General features: G+C 48.3%; 6 protein-coding genes across 6 annotated transcripts; 4 read left to right on the forward strand and 2 right to left on the reverse strand.

Annotated features, from left to right (window-relative positions):
- Positions 1 to 438: 438 nt before the first annotated feature.
- On the forward strand, positions 439 to 2,296 carry ATNIH1004_009786 (cytochrome P450; the record flags this gene model as incomplete). The annotated part of the gene is made up of 6 exons (XM_033574368.1): positions 439 to 654; positions 708 to 833; positions 905 to 989; positions 1,072 to 1,140; positions 1,191 to 1,808; positions 1,884 to 2,296. The coding sequence occupies 6 exons, from the start codon at positions 439 to 441 to the stop codon at positions 2,294 to 2,296; spliced, it is 1,527 nt and encodes a 508-aa protein (XP_033422386.1).
- A 340-nt stretch (positions 2,297 to 2,636) lies between these two features.
- On the reverse strand, positions 2,637 to 3,137 carry ATNIH1004_009787 (uncharacterized protein; the record flags this gene model as incomplete). Its single annotated transcript, XM_033574369.1, has 1 exon — positions 2,637 to 3,137. One exon carries the CDS (start codon positions 3,135 to 3,137, stop codon positions 2,637 to 2,639), a length of 501 nt encoding a protein of 166 aa, XP_033422387.1.
- A 617-nt stretch (positions 3,138 to 3,754) lies between these two features.
- On the reverse strand, positions 3,755 to 8,050 carry ATNIH1004_009788 (chromatin-binding exonuclease XRN1; the record flags this gene model as incomplete). Its single annotated transcript, XM_033574370.1, has 2 exons — positions 3,755 to 6,303; positions 6,355 to 8,050. The coding sequence occupies 2 exons, from the start codon at positions 8,048 to 8,050 to the stop codon at positions 3,755 to 3,757; spliced, it is 4,245 nt and encodes a 1,414-aa protein (XP_033422388.1).
- A 671-nt stretch (positions 8,051 to 8,721) lies between these two features.
- Positions 8,722 to 10,347, forward strand: HAT2 (WD repeat RBAP46/RBAP48/MSI1 family protein; the record flags this gene model as incomplete). Its single annotated transcript, XM_033574371.1, has 6 exons — positions 8,722 to 8,740; positions 8,797 to 8,859; positions 8,928 to 9,033; positions 9,081 to 9,542; positions 9,615 to 10,100; positions 10,173 to 10,347. 6 exons carry the CDS (start codon positions 8,722 to 8,724, stop codon positions 10,345 to 10,347), a joined length of 1,311 nt encoding a protein of 436 aa, XP_033422389.1.
- A 3,638-nt stretch (positions 10,348 to 13,985) lies between these two features.
- On the forward strand, positions 13,986 to 15,182 carry GCH1 (GTP cyclohydrolase I; the record flags this gene model as incomplete). Its single annotated transcript, XM_033574372.1, has 4 exons — positions 13,986 to 14,248; positions 14,308 to 14,441; positions 14,516 to 14,820; positions 14,880 to 15,182. The coding sequence occupies 4 exons, from the start codon at positions 13,986 to 13,988 to the stop codon at positions 15,180 to 15,182; spliced, it is 1,005 nt and encodes a 334-aa protein (XP_033422390.1).
- Positions 15,183 to 16,266: 1,084 nt separating this feature from the next.
- Positions 16,267 to 18,168, forward strand: ATNIH1004_009791 (uncharacterized protein; the record flags this gene model as incomplete). Its single annotated transcript, XM_033574373.1, has 1 exon — positions 16,267 to 18,168. The coding sequence occupies one exon, from the start codon at positions 16,267 to 16,269 to the stop codon at positions 18,166 to 18,168; it is 1,902 nt and encodes a 633-aa protein (XP_033422391.1).
- Positions 18,169 to 18,605: the final 437 nt, after the last annotated feature.

Genomic DNA, 18,605 nt, shown 5'->3' on the forward strand with positions numbered 1-18,605 from the left:
GGTTACAAAAGTCTGTTTCGACGGAAATTCCATTGCACATTGATCCATGTCCACCGTTTACTGTCCAATAGTTTTCCTTCTCCTTCTTACCTGGCTACAAGCAACCATTATTTATCTATGTTCCAGCAGTGAAGACATCGGCAGAAGCCCTAAAGTACGCCACCATCTCCACTATCTGGCTCAAGCGAGAGGAACTTCCCGCGTATGCCTCCGGTGAAGAGGTGGCTTTGTGATTTCGGATACAGGAAGAAGCCGAGAGCGTGCATAAATCCTGGGGAGTTAGCCTTCCTCTTCCGTAGCAGTATGTAGCTACTTTCTCTCCTTCTCTTCTTCTCACCCTCATCATCATCATCCTCTACCTTTCATCCCTCTGCACAGCTGCAACCAAGTCCTCAAACTCTCTATCAACTCAAGTGCCTGTATTCCTTTGTATCTACAATGGATTGGCTTGTGCACTTACCCAATTGGCCTCTACAGCCAGCCATTTGGCCTCTTTATCTTACCATCGTGCTGGTATTGTACACCACACTGCGGTACACTGTGACCCGTTGCAAGGCGCCAACCATCAAGTTCAACCATTATCTGCCCAACTTCTTCAATCGCCTGCTGTACTTCATTGATGCTCCGGGTATGATTCAGTATGGCTATGAGAAGGTCAGTTCCCCTCACATGCTCTGCACAGGACTTCATGTTGACTTCTTCTGTAGTTCGCTGGCATGCCGTTTCAAATCCTGAAGCCCGATGGTAACCTGATCATCCTGCCACCTCGTTATATGGAAGAGTTCAAGAACTTGCCGTCCAGCAGAATCAGCCTTCTTCATGCTCAGCACAAGGTATGCTTGACCTAGCCTTCCTTGCGATTTTCGCTGTGACTATAAGCATGTTCTTCTAACCATTCCTTTAGAATGTCCTTGGCGAGTATGTCAACATTCTCCTAGACAGTGAGCTGCCTGCATACACTGTTACAAAGAAGCTGACTCCTGCTCTGAGTAAGCTCCTCTATGGGTTGATGTGGATGACTAGCTTTACATTACCACCGTGAATATGGATGCTAACTTGTGATGATTCTAGATCGGATTGTTCCACGGACCATTAATGAGCTGCAGTACGCCTTCCCAACTGTGATTCCTGAATGCAAAGGTACAAAGAACTAGCCACCTGAACAACAAATCCTATCTGACTGGACATAGATCGCTGGGTTTCTGTCAGCCTGTATGAAATGATCCTGAGCATTATGAGCCGTACCACATCCCGCATCATCGTGGGTGACACCCTATGCCGAGACGAGAGGTGGCTGAACCTGGTCATCCGCTACACCAACAACATCGGGGTTACCATCTTCTTGCTGCGTCCCTTCCCCAAGTTCTTGCGTCCTCTGATGGCGAAGTTCCTTCCTAGCGTCTGGAAGCTGCCGAAACAGCTGGCCTATGCTTGCGATGAGTTCTTTCTACCGATGATCAACGAGCGTCGTCACAAAGAACGCACCGACCCAAACTACAAGAAGCCTGATGACTTCATGCAGTGGATGATGGACTCGGCTGACAACGAGTATGACAAGAAACCGGAGACGCTGACGCATGGGCTGATGACCATTGTCGCTCTGGCTGCGGTTCATACCAGCACCATGCTCACCACTCACGCCATTTACGACCTCATTCTCAGGCCGGAGCTCCTCGAACCGCTGCGTGAAGAGATTCAAGAGACCCTCAAGGATGGCTGGGAGAATGCCACTCAAGCTTCATTCTTAGCTCAGCGTCGACTAGATAGTTTCTTGCGTGAGTCTCATCGCTTGAACCCTACTTCTGAAGGTAACGTTCCAAGCGCACCACCCCCTTCTCATCACCACCTCGTCTTTTTTTTTTTTAATTGACAACAGATCCTAGTGACTGCCCAGCGCATCGTGAGGGGTGAGAAGCTGGTTCTTTCTGATAGTTTCGTCCTGCCCAAGGGCTCTCACATCTGCTTCCCATCCGGTCCCATGTCACGCGATGAGGATATCATCCCCGACGCAATGATCTTCGATGCGTTCCGCTGGTGCAGAGATCCAAATAGCAGGAACTACCTGGTCACCATCGATCGTACCAACATGCACTTCGGATATGGTCGTCAGGCTTGTCCCGGACGTTTCTACGCAGTGAGCACCATCAAGGCCATCCTCAGCAGGTTCATCATGGAATATGACTTTAAATTTGAAAAGGACCTGAAGAAGAGGCCCAAGAATATCCTCAACGGCGACCACATCATGCCCAACATGATGACGAAGGTCCACATCAAGGAAAGGGGTGTAAAGATCTGAGCTTGGAGTAGGAATTTGGAAAAGCGTTTGACTTGTTTTGGTGGGAGTTTTTTCGAGAGAATGATTTAACAGAAAATGATCTAACAGTGGTGGGAGTTTGGAAAAAATTATTTAACAGTTGCGGGAGTTGGAAAGGATGGTTTAAATGTTGTTGCTTTTGATCATGTACAATATGGGCATTCAGACTCTGCTGTAGTCACTAGCTGACAGATACAATTAATCGAGTCTGTATCTGACATCCTTGACGCGTAACGTAAAAGCATCTCCTTCTCTTCTTCCCTGGAAAAAGCCATCAAAAAATCTCCACTGCATTCGGTGGACTCACAACTCCCCCAGGAGCCTACACGCCAATATCAGCCCATTTATCCAAATCCTCAAACAACGACAACCCACTTTGAGAGGCACTCGACAAGAAAGACGACCGCCTCCCCTTCTCCCTCCAGTAATCCACCAACCTCTCCAAATCAAAATACTCCCCAATTGGCATCCCCACCGCAGCTAAACACCACTGATGCAGGGTAAACTGCCCCCCGGGGGACCGGCGCCGGCTCGAAACTCGGCGCATAACTCGCAATCGCGGAGAACTGGTTCTCCCACAGCCATCACATCGTGGGCTCGTCGTTCTCGACTCCGCAGAAATAGGGGTCGCTCGCTGCACCAGCGAGGTATCTTCTTCCGATGAGAGCCGGTCATGGACGCAACAGTGAAGCCCGTATGGATGAATAAGATGTCGCCGGGTCATGTTTTCAGTCTGGTTTCTTCGATGATCTGCTTCGCGGATGATAGTGGGATCATGCTCGTCGTGAATGGTGTCAGTGGGATCGAGTTCTTGTCGGCCCATGAGGCGTAGTCGATGAGAATCCCGCGCCCGATGGTCCCGCCGCGTTTAACCCACGCTGTTCATGTATACGTTTGGATGGGATTGGTAAGTCTGGCTTTGATGGTACCCTCTCTGTTCTTGATGGGGTTATCGTGCTGGGATGCAGTAGGAGGAGATCTTAGAGTCTATCCCAACCACAGGGGACCGGCAAATCGTCCAATATACGTCCGTTGAAATAGCATCGATGGGTCTGGTTCCCCCTGTAGGATTTTCAGTCTCATCTCTCGCAAGTCAAGCTGAGCCTGAGCTTGAGCGTTGGCTTCCTCACCGTACTGTCGAAATCCATCCCATTGACTAATGGTTTGGGTATTGAAGGTCAGGATATCATCATTGACAATCTTTGGCACCCGATTTACGCAAATGCCTTCCGTCCGAAACTCGGACTCCTGATGCGGGGAAGTTCTACTATAATGCGTCTTATACATGGCCAACGGATATTTATCCGACTTCACATTTGAAGGTTGGGAGCAAGTCCGATCATAGTCCAGACAGTATGCGAAATGGTACAAGTATGTATATACACCCCAGTACTCTCCAACGGTTGTATACGACAGTCCCTGTACACCGCTTATCGCCAACTATGTCGTCGAGTCCTGTCTCACGACAGCAGCTCCTCTCCCACGTCCTCGGGATCCTGACCCTCGTTCTGACCCTCTACCACGGCCTCGTCCACCGCGTCGGTCCAGGTTCTGGGGGGGTGGCACCTGCGAATAGTTCTGGGGCCGGAAGTTCGGGTTGTGTTTCACCACGCCGGCTTCCGGATCAGGATCCATCGCGGTGTAGCCTCCTCGAGTGCGGTTCATGCCCCCGCGGCTGCCACTGCTACCCTTGGATCCACCTCTACCTCTGCCTCCGCGGAACGAGCCGTTGGCCTGTTGCTGCTCCCCGCCATTTGCGTGCGGCCGGAAAGGTAAGGTGGTTTGCGTGCCGCGTCCACCACGGGCACGAGAATATCCACTGCTGCGGCCATTACCTAAGCCCGATACTGCTCCACGGTATGAGTGGCTCAGTGGTGGAGGCGTTGGCGCTTCTTTCAGCTGTCCCAGCCCACCGGGCCTGGACGGGCCCGCATACCCAGCAGCCGTCGGGGGTGATGGTTGATTTTGCTGCTGGTTAGTAGCCGCGCGGGTATTAGCAAGAAGCTGTCGATGCGAGATATTGAGAACCGAGGATGCAGGGACCGTCTGGCCCCGGAATGGAGAGCAGCGGTCACCTAGCGTTGTACCACTCATGAAAGAAACGTCAAATACAACATCAAGTAGAATGGCCAGTGGGGTTCGGGTGAGGCCAACTACCGTTCCTCGCGTAGCAATGGGAACCTTGCCGGAATCCTGGGCATAAACCACGCGGTCACCCAGCTTGAACGTCTGGCTTCCTAATCTATGCTCAACATCGGCAGGCCGGAGAAGAGCGCCTCTGGGAACACCCCGGATCTTCTTCGGCAGCATTGGAGGCTGCTTGTAGCTGAGTTGGTCTGCATCCTGTTCGATCAACTTTACAATATCTGAATCCAGCTGCTCGGCTTCAAGAGGTACCCTCTCAAAATTTTTGGATTCAATTGCCTTCAGCCAATCCCGAATTTCCTTGACCTTCGCAAGGGCAGTATCCTCGGGATAGAAATCCGTTGGCCTATACCGATCGTTTTGGGGGTTACGTTGAATGCCCGCAATGAATTCGGGGAACTTAATCATGTACTGCTGGAGTAATTCGACCGCCTTGGGACTAAATTCCCAACCGGACTCTCCCCGACGTGAATAACCAAGAACCTTTTGCTTTCGCGCTTCAAATTTCAGGTTGAGGCCGAGGTTAACGCGCTGGTTTTCAACATCAACGGAGAAAGAGGAGGTGATCTTGGCCAATACCAAGGGATTCAGGCGCAGGTTGCGGGCAATGGCGTATGAAGGCATGTAAGGGCAGAGTCTCTCGGCATCTTTGGCACGTTCCCGTCCAAATTCTGGATCCCGACCCTTCACCGACGCAATCAACCCGTTTACCTTACCGTCATCATGTCCAGTAACATGAACAGGCCGTCCGTAGTTGAAATCTCCCAGGAAAAATGCTCGGGATCCTTCGGGGAATTCCTGCTCAATAGGCAGGGCTTCCCGCTCAATGAAGCGTTCGTCAGGATTGATAACGTCATCTACCACAAGTTGAAGCGCATAATCAGTCTCCTGGCCCGGAATATCCACAAACTCCTTTATCGTAGAGCCCTCGTCCGTCTTGATCAATCCTTTAAGTAGTTGTACGTGTACCATTGACTCAACGGGGCCGATGATCGTGCCAAGTCTTCTGCTATAGGTTCCTTCAATCTTGTCGGCTTTTTTCTTCCATTGGTTGATCTGGACGTCAGTATGAGGGATAGACACAGCATGCTCTTCACCCTCAGGTAAGACATAATCGAACAGCTCATCCGAGACGCGTACAACGTATGCTTCTTGCAAAAATGGATAGCCCACATAAACCCGTTTCCCAAGCTTCTTCTTGGCCATCTCGCTGCTTGACCGGCTCCCAGGATCAAGAATCGTGATGACCATGCTTTCATTGCGACTTTCCTGTTGGAACACACACACTCCATGGAAGCCCAATTGGCCAACATGGGGCAAGGTTTTTAAACTAGGGAAGCCCGCCAAAGCCGATGCTCCGAGCTGCACTCCGTCAACCAACCCGATATACGGCTCCAGGCCATCCATGGTAGGCAGATCAAAAATGTTTTCAACACAATGGCAGTTCGGAATGTCTGGAAAGATACCGGGAAGCGACGATGGGTAAAGAAACTGCACATCAGGCGCGTAAGTAAACGTGAGACTTGCGCCAAAACCATTCCGTGCCTTCTCCTCGGGGGCTAGCAAATGTTCTCTCGTTTTAAGGGCATCCAACAGACGGTCTTGGTCAATAAATGGGATCTTAACTACAGCTTCCCACTCCATCTTTTTCCCATTCATGTCCAACTCAAAATCACGGGGGTAGAAGTCAATGATAGGCGACTCTGGAGACGTCATCAGGTCCCAATATGCACGTGGCACAGTTTTCTTGCTGCGATCAGGCAAAACCCCCATAAGCTGCTCGTAAGGCTTGAACGGTCGACCAAGCCGGAAATTCGTGTCTGCCTTCAACCCCTTCTTCACGTCTTAGAGTAAATCAGTATAATAATTCATGTACGATCGTTTTCGATACTCACCGGAGATCATTGGAGCATAATGATATCCGAAAAACCATGGCCAAGACGCAATCCCTCGATAGTAGTAGTATAAAACCCACTGGAGGCCTTGCACATAGTTCTCCGTCAATTTCCTCATTTCTTCGTGGTTATCCAGCCCCCACTCGAATTTACTCATGTAATATTTGTCTTTCCATTCCTGAAATTTCTCTTCGTACTTTTTCTCTGCTGCCCTTTGTGCTTCCTCGGGGGATATCTCCTGCACTTTGGCGTTATCATATTTCCGAATGATACGCCGAACTGCCATTGAAGCTTCCTCATCCTCTTCCTCGCTATCGTCATCATCTTTACCAGGGAGTTGCACCCTTATAAATCGTTCGCCATGCTCGTCGGAAACGGTAGTCCAGGGGAGTCGCAGATCGTCTGCGAGCTGTTCAACGAACTTTCGGTCACGGGCTGGCAAGGTTGGGGGAAGGTCAAGCGGTTTCGTGTCTGCCACCTTTTCGGGTCGATTCAAAACGTACTTCTTGACCTCCTTGAATAGAACCTTTTGTGCCGGCGTAATTGTGAGGCTCTTGGCCGTTTCCTGAGACTCTGAGCTATCCTCAACACCATTCTTTTTGGCTCGAATCCACTGTGCGTCTGAGTACTCAGCCTCAAAGAAGCGAAATTCCACATCGCTCAAGCCGTCCAACAATACTCCGAGCCGTTCCATGTTGATAACACCTTGTTCGTTGATGTAACCACCCATCTTGGGCAAGATGTCCTTATAAATCTTGAACATCAATGCCAGTGCACCTTCATTAATATGTAAATTGGGTAGATTAGGAAGAAAATCGTTTCCCACGAAGAAAGCCATCAAAATAAAGTCATCAATAACCCGTTCCATATCAAACGGAAAGTTCAAAATTCCCTCTTGTTCCAGTTCTTGAAACTCCAATTCCAAATATTCTCGGACCATAGACAAATGCAACAGATAGAAATTTTGGTGTTCAAGCTCCTTGGGCTTTTTTTGGACCTGACGCCCGAAAGTGACCTCCTCACGGAGGAGGCAAAAATGAGGGTCATGACTGAGAAGACCCAACATGATCAGGTCCGCATCGAGACCATACAGACAGTGCCGAATATTTGGATCATACCCCGGCTGTGCTTTCGAGTGCCGGATATATTCCATGATTTTATGCTCCCCTTCACCTGGGACCTCGTGACCCGAAAGCACGATCTCAACCCCTTGCCAATCCTTATCCTCGGATATTTTCTTGTTGATGAAATACTTCAATTGTTCCGTCAATTTCGCCATGAATTCCGTACCCGGTGTGATACAATTACTATCGAACGGGTCCTCCTTAGGCATCTCAATCCCCTGGCTGATGGCTTTCTCCTTCGCTACCTCGGCATCTAGAGCGGTTCGGAATCGCCTTGAGCGCTGCTGATTCATTTTGGCTCGAGGAGCGACACCGTCCACAGCCATGAAGAAAAGCTTTTTCGGCTTAATTTTTCCATACAGATGTTCGATGTAGTTGAATATCGCAATGAACATCTTATCTTCTGTCATGCGAAACGTGGGAGAATCACTGTCTTTATGCGTGCAATTGTGGATAATACCGTTCATATCAAGGTACAGGTTGTCGAATTCCGGTATCCGGCTCTCAGCGATCAGCATCGAGATGGAAGGGTACCGCTCGCTCAGCCAGCGGAAGAATTTAGGAACACCCATGATGATTCAAAACAACAAAAGTTAGTTATTACCGTACTATTCAGACAATTCCAAAGAGCAGATATATCGTCCGTCGTTGCGATCGTCGTCGTCGAAGTCGTCAGAATCCTATAACGAACTTAAGCAAATTGTGGCCGAAGACCAGAAGGAACCACAGCAAATGCTCCGAGAAGTACAACCCTAAACGAAACGCGGAAGAAAGAGAATGATCCAACTAAGAATAGAAAACATAAAAAGGAGGCGAGAACGCCCGTTGGATCCGTTGAAGGAAGGATGGGGGAAGAAAAGAGACAGGTAGATTAGGTAGTTACTTGGTCCAACTACGAATAGGAAACAGTGGGCTGGTAGCTCGGAACAGTCACTTGAGCAAGTTAGATGATTCTGACTCAGCCGGCGCGGACAGTAACGGTGCCAAGCTTGTTCGTCCGAAAGGGGATTAGCCCAATCTGGGCGGTCATTAACGCGCTTCCGACAGCGAAGTCGCGTTGCTGTGAGAGCTCCAACCGCAGCTCAAAGTCCTGCCACCCTCAGCTGGACGTTGGCGCCTTTCTCTCAACCCTTCTCCAGACCCTCTCCTGACAGATTACCTTAGGTTTATTCTCTTCACGTTTTGTTTGCCAATTGATTTACCTTTCTTCCTCTCCCTAGATAAACATCCCAGAACATCTATCATGGAGTCCTACGACGATGGTGCGATCTTCTGTCCCATTGTATGCCCGATCTGTTCTGACTTGGCCTTGCCTTAGGATTTATTGAGGAGCAAGAAGAGCAGGAGGAAGAGCGCACTGAGGAGAAGATAATCAATGAAGGTACTACTTTGTCTTGATTTCGTCTACTCGAATTCTGGCCTGGAGGCTAAAAACTGATTCCAAATCAGAATATAAAACGTGGAAAAAGAATGCGCCTTTCCTATATGACATGATTCTCAGCACTGCTTTGGAATGGCCCACTCTCACAACGCAATGGTTGCCTGACAAGCAGGAGTATGCGCTTCCTCTCTAGATACGCTTTGAAATCTAACATGACCCAGGGTTCCCGACAAACCATACTCGACCCATCGCTTACTGATTGGAACACACACATCAAGTGATGCGCAAAATTACCTGCAGGTTGCTCATGTACAACTTCCTAATCCTACCACACCAAATACAGACGACTACGATGAGGAGCGCGGAGAGATTGGCGGTTATGGTGGTAGTTCCAAGAAGTCACCCATGGAAATTAAGTTCAATATTGTCCAGAAGATTGACCATAAGGGTGAGGTCAACAAGGCCCGATATCAACCCCAAAACCCCAATGTGATTGCCACCATGTGCACGGACGGAAGGGTCATGATCTGGGATCGCTCGAAGCATCCGAGTCTGCCTACTGGCACTGTCAACCCCCAGATGGAGCTTCTAGGTCACACAAAAGAAGGATTCGGTCTCAGCTGGAGTCCCCATGTTACCGGTCATCTCGTCACAGGCAGTGAGGATAAAACTGTCCGACTTTGGTAGGACTCATACCCACAAGAAAAATAAAAGACACTCGCCTTTATTATCACAAGCGACTAACCCTGCTTCAGGGACTTGACAACATACACAAAGGGAAATAAGGCACTCAAGCCAACTCGTACATACACTCACCATTCCTCCATTGTCAATGATGTCCAGTACCATCCTCTCCACTCTTCGCTCATCGGAACGGTATCCGACGATATCACACTTCAAATCCTTGATATCCGAGAGGCAGAGACAAGCCGTGCGGCCGCATCTGCGGAAGGCCAGCACCGCGATGCCATTAATGCCATCGCTTTCAATCCTGCCGCGGAAACCGTTCTTGCTACGGGGTCGGCCGACAAATCGATCGGTCTCTGGGATCTGCGTAATCTGAAGACGAAGCTACACACCCTTGAATGTCACAGCGACTCTGTCACTTCGCTCTCTTGGCATCCGTTTGAGGAAGCCGTTCTGGCCAGTGCAAGCTATGACCGGAAGATCATGTTCTGGGATCTGAGCCGAGCGGGCGAGGAACAAACCCCTGAGGATGCGCAGGATGGCCCGCCTGAACTGTAAGTGTATATCTGCGTTGAACTTCTTTTTTTTTTTTTTTTTTTTTTTTTTTCCCTAACAATGATCTGCAGACTCTTTATGCACGGTGGCCACACCAACCGTATCTCCGACTTTAGCTGGAATCTCAATGACCCATGGGTTCTTTGCTCTGCCGCCGAGGACAATTTGCTACAGGTCTGGAAGGTTGCGGATGCAATTGTTGGCAAGGATCTGGACGATGTGCCCACTGAGGAGTTGGAGCCTTGATTTAGTTTATTATGTGTTTAAAGGTTTTTTGATACCTGTCGCCTGTTTATCTCCTATGTTAATGTATCACAATACTAGCTGCAGACAGGATGAAGATATCAGGAACACGTTATACGACTCCACGTTGTAGTCCGGCTTTCTCTATGGGTTGTCTGTACACGATAAAGTGAATATGCAGTTGCTATGTAGCAATATATATCCCTATCTATGCAAAATGGTTTCCAGTGGACAATTTCATAGCTCTGAAGGCCTCCGGTTGAGGGCGACGTCGAATACCTCTCCAACGCGACGTAGTGACTCGTCAGACACTGTCGCTCATCAGCACATTAATTCATTTCACAGGTGCTTCCCTCACTTCTATTAGATCAAAGACACACATAGAAGAACTTACGATAGTGAGTCTCTATCCTGCTTTCCGGTAATCTGAATCTTTTCCGCTTTCCAGTAGCAGCCAAGTTGGGCTGAAGACCGGCTGCATTGATACCAAGCCATACCGTGTTAGTCTGGGTTGGATATGGCAGCTTTCCTCCCCAATCAGTCCACATATCTACTGGTATGTGCATCATTGAGCTTTCCGCCTCCGTTTGGCCCCGGTCTAAACACTTCTTCAACAGCAACTCTGGCCGGAGCTGAAATAATCTCACCTTGTCGAATCCCACCGCCGATGGAATTACGGAACCACCGAGTCTTGCCAATTAATGCGTGAGAGCCCACCTACGGGAGCACCCAGGCCTTTTAAGAGGCAAAGACTCACACGATCGAACTCTAACAGGGTCCCAGCACCTAAAACAACTATATCACAGTCTTGCCCCATCGAGATGGACTTTTTATTCACAGGCATGCGCCCATTCCACAATACGCTGGGTTTCTCGAAGAGGCATATCAAGCCCATACAGGATGACCGAATGTTTTCCAGGCTCATCAACTTAGTCGGACAGCTATTGACGCTACCCGTAGATTGCATGTTCTTGGATATCTTCCAGTGAAGGAACACGCCGTTCTTGGGCTTGATTCCAAAAAAGGTGGCCCGGTCCAGGTATTCCCCCAGCTTCTATCGGAAAATATGCGCCTGGCCGTCGCAGAAGAATGAATAGGGAGGTTCTGCCAAGTGACTCCGGATGTCTACTTGGTTCCCCATGGTCCCGGACATCACCAACAGGGCGTCTTCATGTCCTGTGCACTTGGCGATATATTCTTAGTTTAAATTGGTGGTCATCCTCTCTGTAGACTTCGTCTCACAAAGTCGATTGGGAGATCGCCTCTAGCATTAAGATGGTCGGCCTGATGATCGTGTCACCTATGATACAAATTAACTGTGAGTCATGTATCGGAGATGCGATTGGCCGGTTCTCACTTCTGAAGTCAAATTCTGCTGCTCCGTATCCTTGCCAATGATTCAATTTCGTGCTATTCATGACATGTTGAAGTTAATTTGGTTTGCAATGATACTTTCCTACTATGCGTGTATCAAACTCGCTCAATGCTAGATACTACTACTGTAGCAGGTGGTACGAGGTACATACTTGACCAGAAGCTGTGAGATGTCATGGCAGCGAAAGCACATTCGCAGGTGTGTTGGCATAACCATCCCGGCAAGACCAAAGTTACCTAACGTCACTTAACACTGAATGGTATGACCGGGTCAGTTTAATTCAATTGATAAGCACTGTGTTGCGTCGATTGTAGGTTAGCTTAAATATTACAGTTGACTATTAGTGGACTAATGTCCTGAATGACAAGCACCAAGCCCGTACTTTTCGCATCCTTCTCCATGAACATGATCAATCTTCTGACAGTAAAGTTAAAACAAGTTTTAACGTCATTTAATAATAAATCCATGTGCTGATTGTTTATGGATTCAAGAAGTATGGCTTGCAGTGATTACATAGCTCACTGGAACGGGGCATATATATACTAGTATTTCTATACCAACGTGAACCTAGAATGACTGGACTCCTATAAATGTACACAGTAAGTTGAGGGGTAATAAAGCAAGGCTCCCTACTCCGGGATGGTAGTCCAGTTCCGAGGCTATCTCTCCCATCGAATCCATGACAATCCCTTAGTTTTTAAAGCTAATTACGGACTATTGGCCATGTAATATTGGCAAGGCCCTAAGACGATCAAGCCATACCCCGAGTACGCCAAATGAGATAATAACAGATCGACAAGGAGACATGGATCGCCGGGTGAGCATTAGATGGGCTGCAAGCAGAGTGTGGCACCAGGGGACATATGCAGTTAAATAGTTGCCCTGACTTTTATAGTTTCTATCCATTTCACTCAACGCGCCCTTAATCATAACAATCAACTGCAAAAAAAGGCTCACACATCCCATACTCCTGGAACTTCACTGATGGAACAGTTAGCATGGAGAATTTTCAACCAGTATTGAACGTAATCGCCGCTCCTGGAATCTGTCCGCCAGCCAGACAGCTGCAGTTTCCAGACAATATCGCGCGGCTGGCTCAACAACTGGCTTGGTGATAGTAGTGATGGGAAATCGTATGGTTACCTAACCTAAAGTATTTTGATAATGATGAAAGAATTCGGGGTAAAGCTGGACACTCCGTAAATTAGGTCCATTGCCCAATCACGATTGTGATGCCATAAAAGCTTAGATAGAGCGCTTGGCATACAAAATTTTCTATGGCGGGTCTATCAAAGTTGTAATATTTATTCTCCAGTAATGGAGGTAGATGTCTTGGCCGAGGACCACGACGGGGATATTCGAGCGGAATGGAGCTTTGACTTTTCTTTTACCCCCACAGATAAAGCATGGAGCGAGTTGGTAATGAATGCAATGGTCGATCGCAGGAAGCGCTGGATCTCTCTTGACGATCCAAAGCCATCCTACAGGATGTCTCCGTTTCGCAGGGCTATCAGATCTGGTAATACTTCACAGGGTTGTATCGTAGAAGCAGGATACCAAGGAGTTCACGACCTCATTAAGGCGATCCTCACGATGGGGATGCGATGATTCGCCATCATGAAACAAAAGGGAATATTCCGAGTTGCTAAGAGTATATTCACAATACTGATTATCCTACCACGAGTGATGACCTACGAAATAGAGATAGAAAATGATGCAGAATCAACTCTATTCGGTGCCTGCAACGAGAATACTAAGCTTAGGGAGGAAAGAAAGAGGATCGAGGTAAACAATGGAGTAGATATCCCCATCTACGGCCACGCTCCACTGCTCCCCCACAACCAAACATACCCATGGGATCCTGTAGTCCAAGATGAAAGGACAGCGAGTAACCCATGAATGATGAATTGACAGCCTGAGGCATTAAACTTCCCCGCTTCATAGACATGGCAGATTGACGACGGTCATTGGTCCTGCGGAGGCGGTGATGAGTAGAGTAAGAAGCGGTGTGTGAAGAGGCCAATCAGGCGTGCGGATTCTACGTTTGCACGGAAGACGGGCTCGTATTAATTACAGAGGCAACTGCCCGGAGACTTTTTTTTGGATGATGATGACTGCATTGATGTTCATGACCATGTCTCAAAAGTTGTGAGATTGATTTCCTGACTAGACAATCTGCATTCTTACTCACTAGCTAGCAACATCAACAGTGATTTGTCTCAAAAATCCCTCCTCCATACTATTCATGCCCCCCCTCCTCCCCACCATGGGCAATGGATCTTCTCCCCCTCCGGCCCCGAAGCCGAAGTCAGCGATTCCATCCCGTCTTCTGAACGGCGGATCTCCCCTCCACCCCTCCAATCGCTCCAGGGATGCTCGTGAGCGCGAGAGTCTGAATTCTTCCATCGTCTCATCTTTCTCCCCTCGGGTCCCAGTGGAGTTCGAATCGACAGAGAGGACCATGTCCCATCCTACATATGAGTCAGCGAATGACTCGGACGAACTGACTCACAAACCACTTGTTGTGAAGTAGGATACCCTATGGGTAGTGATCATTATGGCGCGATGTGCTGATGTTGGAATTATAGACCTACATTGAATGATCCTCCCCGTGATCCGAGAGACGAAGGTGGTCCTTTAACTCCACCCGCAACGGTGAGCCGTCCGGCGAGCCCCTACACTCAGTATCCTCCGATCGACTTCGACGGGCTGAGCTGGCCTTGTAAGTAGCATGTGGTCCTGGTCCGCGCAACCCTGATAATATTAGCCCCGCCTAATGCTCTTCTATTCGAAAAGGTCCCGGCACGAGGGCGCGATTGGAGTCGTCTCCCAAACAGACAGAAGAACGGATTCAGAAGCTCGCGGGAGCCGTAAAGACAATATTGGAGTGCATTGGGGAGGACCCTGAGAGAGAAGGGTTGCGCGAGACACCAGAAAGATATGCCAAGGCGATGCTCTTCTTCACCAAAGGTTACGAAGAGAATGTGCGGGACCTTATGAACGGCGCAGTATTCCATGAAGATCATGATGAGTTGGTCATTGTCAAGGATATTGAAGTGTTCTCACTGTGTGAACATCATATGGTTCCATTTACCGGAAAGGTAAGGGTAGCTTTAGGTTGAACTTTGCGTGGCCATTTATCAACTTACCTCTGGGACAGATGCATATCGGTTACATCCCCGACCGTCGGGTGCTTGGTCTTTCCAAGCTGGCCCGTTTGGCGGAAATGTTCTCCCGAAGACTTCAGGTACAAGAGCGACTTACAAAACAGGTTGCGTTAGCCATTTCTGAAGTACTGAAGCCGCTTGGTGTCGGCGTTGTGATGGAGTCTTCGCATCTGTGCATGGTGATGCGTGGTGTACAGAAGACTAGCAGCACCACCACCACCAGCTGCATGCTTGGCTGCATGCGTTCGAGTGCGAAGACCCGTGAAGAGTTCTTGACACTCCTACATCGGAAATAGCCGTACTTCCCACTCAGCACTCCTGTGATAAATACTATAAATATTTGATATCCACCATTTTAACAGTGGGTGGTTCTCGTGAGTTTAAAGGAGTTATGGTGGTTTACCTTTCAACAGGTTTTAGGTTTGGCATTTTGCTTTGTTGAAGGTCTGGGGTACTTTGTTTTTGAACGATTTACTCATGATACATTTAGTTCGCCACCCTCAATGGGTGTCTGCATACATCTCTTATACTTTCTTATGCTGGCATGGGGATTTCACGGTCCCCCATCTATTCATAAAGGGAGTTGCGATTGGCATGGATACTGGATACTGGAGAAGACCTTGGGAAGCTGTGGACGTTTTGCTCAACAAAGATGTCGAGGCTGATTCAACACTTTTAATACATACTTTGGAATTAAGACCTCTGGTTCAATTTTGTTTATAATTAAGTGCTATGTTTTGTTTATATCAAGACATTTCCCAGCAATTACGATATTAAAGAAATAAAGAAATATTGCGGCAAATAACGTTTGGTTCTCCAATCCATTCTCATGATGCTCACCCCATACATGAAGTGAATAGAGTGAGAAATCAACGCAGTATCCATACTATTACGCAACTTCATATATTCACCGTCTAATGGTATACGATATCAATGGTATATTCTGAATTCTCCTACGCCACTTCTGTAATAAGTGGAAAGCATTGTAGCGTATTGTCCTACTGCACCAATGGTTTGAGCCCTGTCTTGTTTATAGTGTTCACTCACTGCAGAGCACTTTTTTATGAAATCGTGTTTCTCCAACAACCGCTAACTTTGCGGCATATTCCTCTGGAGAGCTTTGGTACTGTTGTCTCTAGACATTCCTTCTTACCTCTCTTCTCCCCTTCTCCTAAAGCCTCCTTCATTCTTCCCACTGGCTCTACAAATCATAGATGTAAAACCTTCAAGAAACTTAAAGGTAAATATTCAAGCCATGTGTTGCATTGTCTCGACCTGTATCTACAGAGAAGCTAATGTTATAGTAGTCTTGCACAGCTGCTTGATGTGTTCTAAAAAGCAAACAAAAAGAGCGCAACACACATAGTGAACCAAATCAAGATGAACAGGTACAGTCCCATGGATTATGAAGCTGCAGAGGCCTTGCTTCTTCTATCTCGGGCACCTATAGTACATGGGGTGAACTCCAACAGCGGTACACGTGCCATCAGACAGGAAGGGCTTGTCTCTCAATCTGGCCGTGTGTATCTTGGAAATCCAGGAAAAGAACAACGAGCACAGACTTATCCCGCTGTCAATGTCATCACAGCACAAGATATTCATCCACCACAGCCCATACCACCTGCCGAGGTTGGGCGCAAGCCAAACACAATGACACCCGACCAGGCTTTGCAGGCATATCTTATTCGACAACAGTTTCTGGCGGGCATTGCTCCTCAAGACATGATTCCCATGAGAGGACACAGAGCTGGTCAGCCTCAGAGACGAGTGCCTGGTGTCGTCAGCAATGCAAGCATCCCACCTGTGGTGCAGATAACGAACAATGGGATCGCAGCTCCATACATACCACCTGCGAGGTTCAACGGCGTGATTCATCCATTCCCAGTCTTGCATGAACGGACCCGTCCTATGCAAGAAAATGCTCCCAGACAGATGCCAGACACGAGCGATAGACCTGATACTGGAACTGCAGCACAGCAAGCCCCTATACTCCCTGTCGAGCCTAATAGGCCGTCTGATGCTCGAAACAGAAATCAGCAAGCTAGGCGCCTTGTCAGACCTCGCCGTCAGCGTGTAGTCAACGATGCACAGGTCAGCCGCAACAAAGTCTCCAGCCGTGAAGAACGGGGCGTTTTCAGTCAACTTCATCGAGTACGGGCTCATTTCCAGCAATCCCTGAATGGTTTGCCGCATACTACGCCTGGCAACCCACCATCACAAGAAGCTCCTCCTGGCAATGAGACTCGGTGTCAAGAAGAAAACCCGAACCAGAACCCTTCGCACAATGGTTTTGATATCCTCAAAGCTTTCTCGGATCGTCTGGAACTGTCTTTCATGCTTATCGACTATCTGGGCCCCCTCGATCTCATGAATTTGTACACCGCGTCCAGGCCACTGCACTATTTTATCAAGTCACATATGAGAAGAATAATCCTCTGCCAAGCAGCGCAGAATGCCCCTGAAGCTGCACTTGCGTTTCCATTTCGTTGCTACCCAAAGCAGTGCGTCAGGAGCCTGAAACGTTCGCTGGTTATTGGGCCAAAGGAAGAGAATAAGATGAGATATGTACTTATTCCTTCTTTTCAGTGGCTGTTCATGATTATACACCGCGAAACAATCATCGAATCCATTATCCAATGGATGGAACGCATAGGGCATGGACTACCCAAACAAAGTGCGTCCGCGCTGAGAAGGTTGTGGTTCCTCATGGACATACCAGATAACAAGCGTCGGACATGGACGGTCCAGAACCCAAGGTTGTGGGATGGTCTTAATCTCTTCTTGGCGGCGTTTTTCATGATTCAACTCGACATATTGATGCAAGATCGAGACGAAAACCGTATCGGTGGCGGACTACGGCGTCTCATGATGGCTCATCCTAGCTTGGAGTTCGTCTGGGATGTACTGAGTGGTGCCGCCTTGGAGACTGAGCATGAGACCCTCCAGTCATTTGTGCGCTGGCGCTACAAACCTAGGCCCCATGAGGTCGGCAGGTATGTCTATGGAGTCCCTCCTGAAGAGGTTGGGCTGCTCCATTACGAGGGATATGGTCGGCATGGGAAACGGATGAAACTGTACCGACCTGATCATCTTCTTTTGAAAGAGATGAAGCGCAGAAAGATTGATGTTCGACAGATATACAAGGATGTCTTCCTATTAGATGAGGTGGAGGAATACACAAACAAGGACACTATGGCGTGGGACGAAGCACTCAGAGATGAGACCGAAGGAACAGAGTCTGAGTGGCTGAATGCGGTGAACCTGGATCGTTTGGGAGCTTGATATGTCCGGAATGGGAATGACTCGCGAGGGACTACTATCGTGTTTTGCCAGTTATGGTAGAGGTAGCGGTGGCGAAGGTGGCGATGATCATAATTATGGATTTACCATACTACACACAAATTGCCTGTAGACAGAGAGCAGCGAGATGACTAGAAAACAATGTATGCAACAGTAAATGTTGCATGTTGTTAAGAACAGCTTGGAGATAATCGTTTATTTATGCCTAAGGCATCATTTGCTGACTGTAATCACGTGTATAGACTTCCTCTTTGAGGCGGCGGCAACCTTGACCTCAACACTTATCCCTCAATACTCCGTATGCCAACGAGTTCCCATACTTGGGGGAAGCGCCAAACCTTGACTCGCACCAAGACGTCTTTCATTGTTCAAATACGCCCCTAAAGTTTGGCTAGTGATACCCAGTTTTTGTCTGTCTA

Source organism: Aspergillus tanneri, assembly GCF_003426965.1.
Source record: "Aspergillus tanneri strain NIH1004 chromosome Unknown AapTan_5_pilon_pilon_pilon, whole genome shotgun sequence".
Lineage (NCBI taxonomy): Eukaryota > Fungi > Ascomycota > Eurotiomycetes > Eurotiales > Aspergillaceae > Aspergillus > Aspergillus tanneri.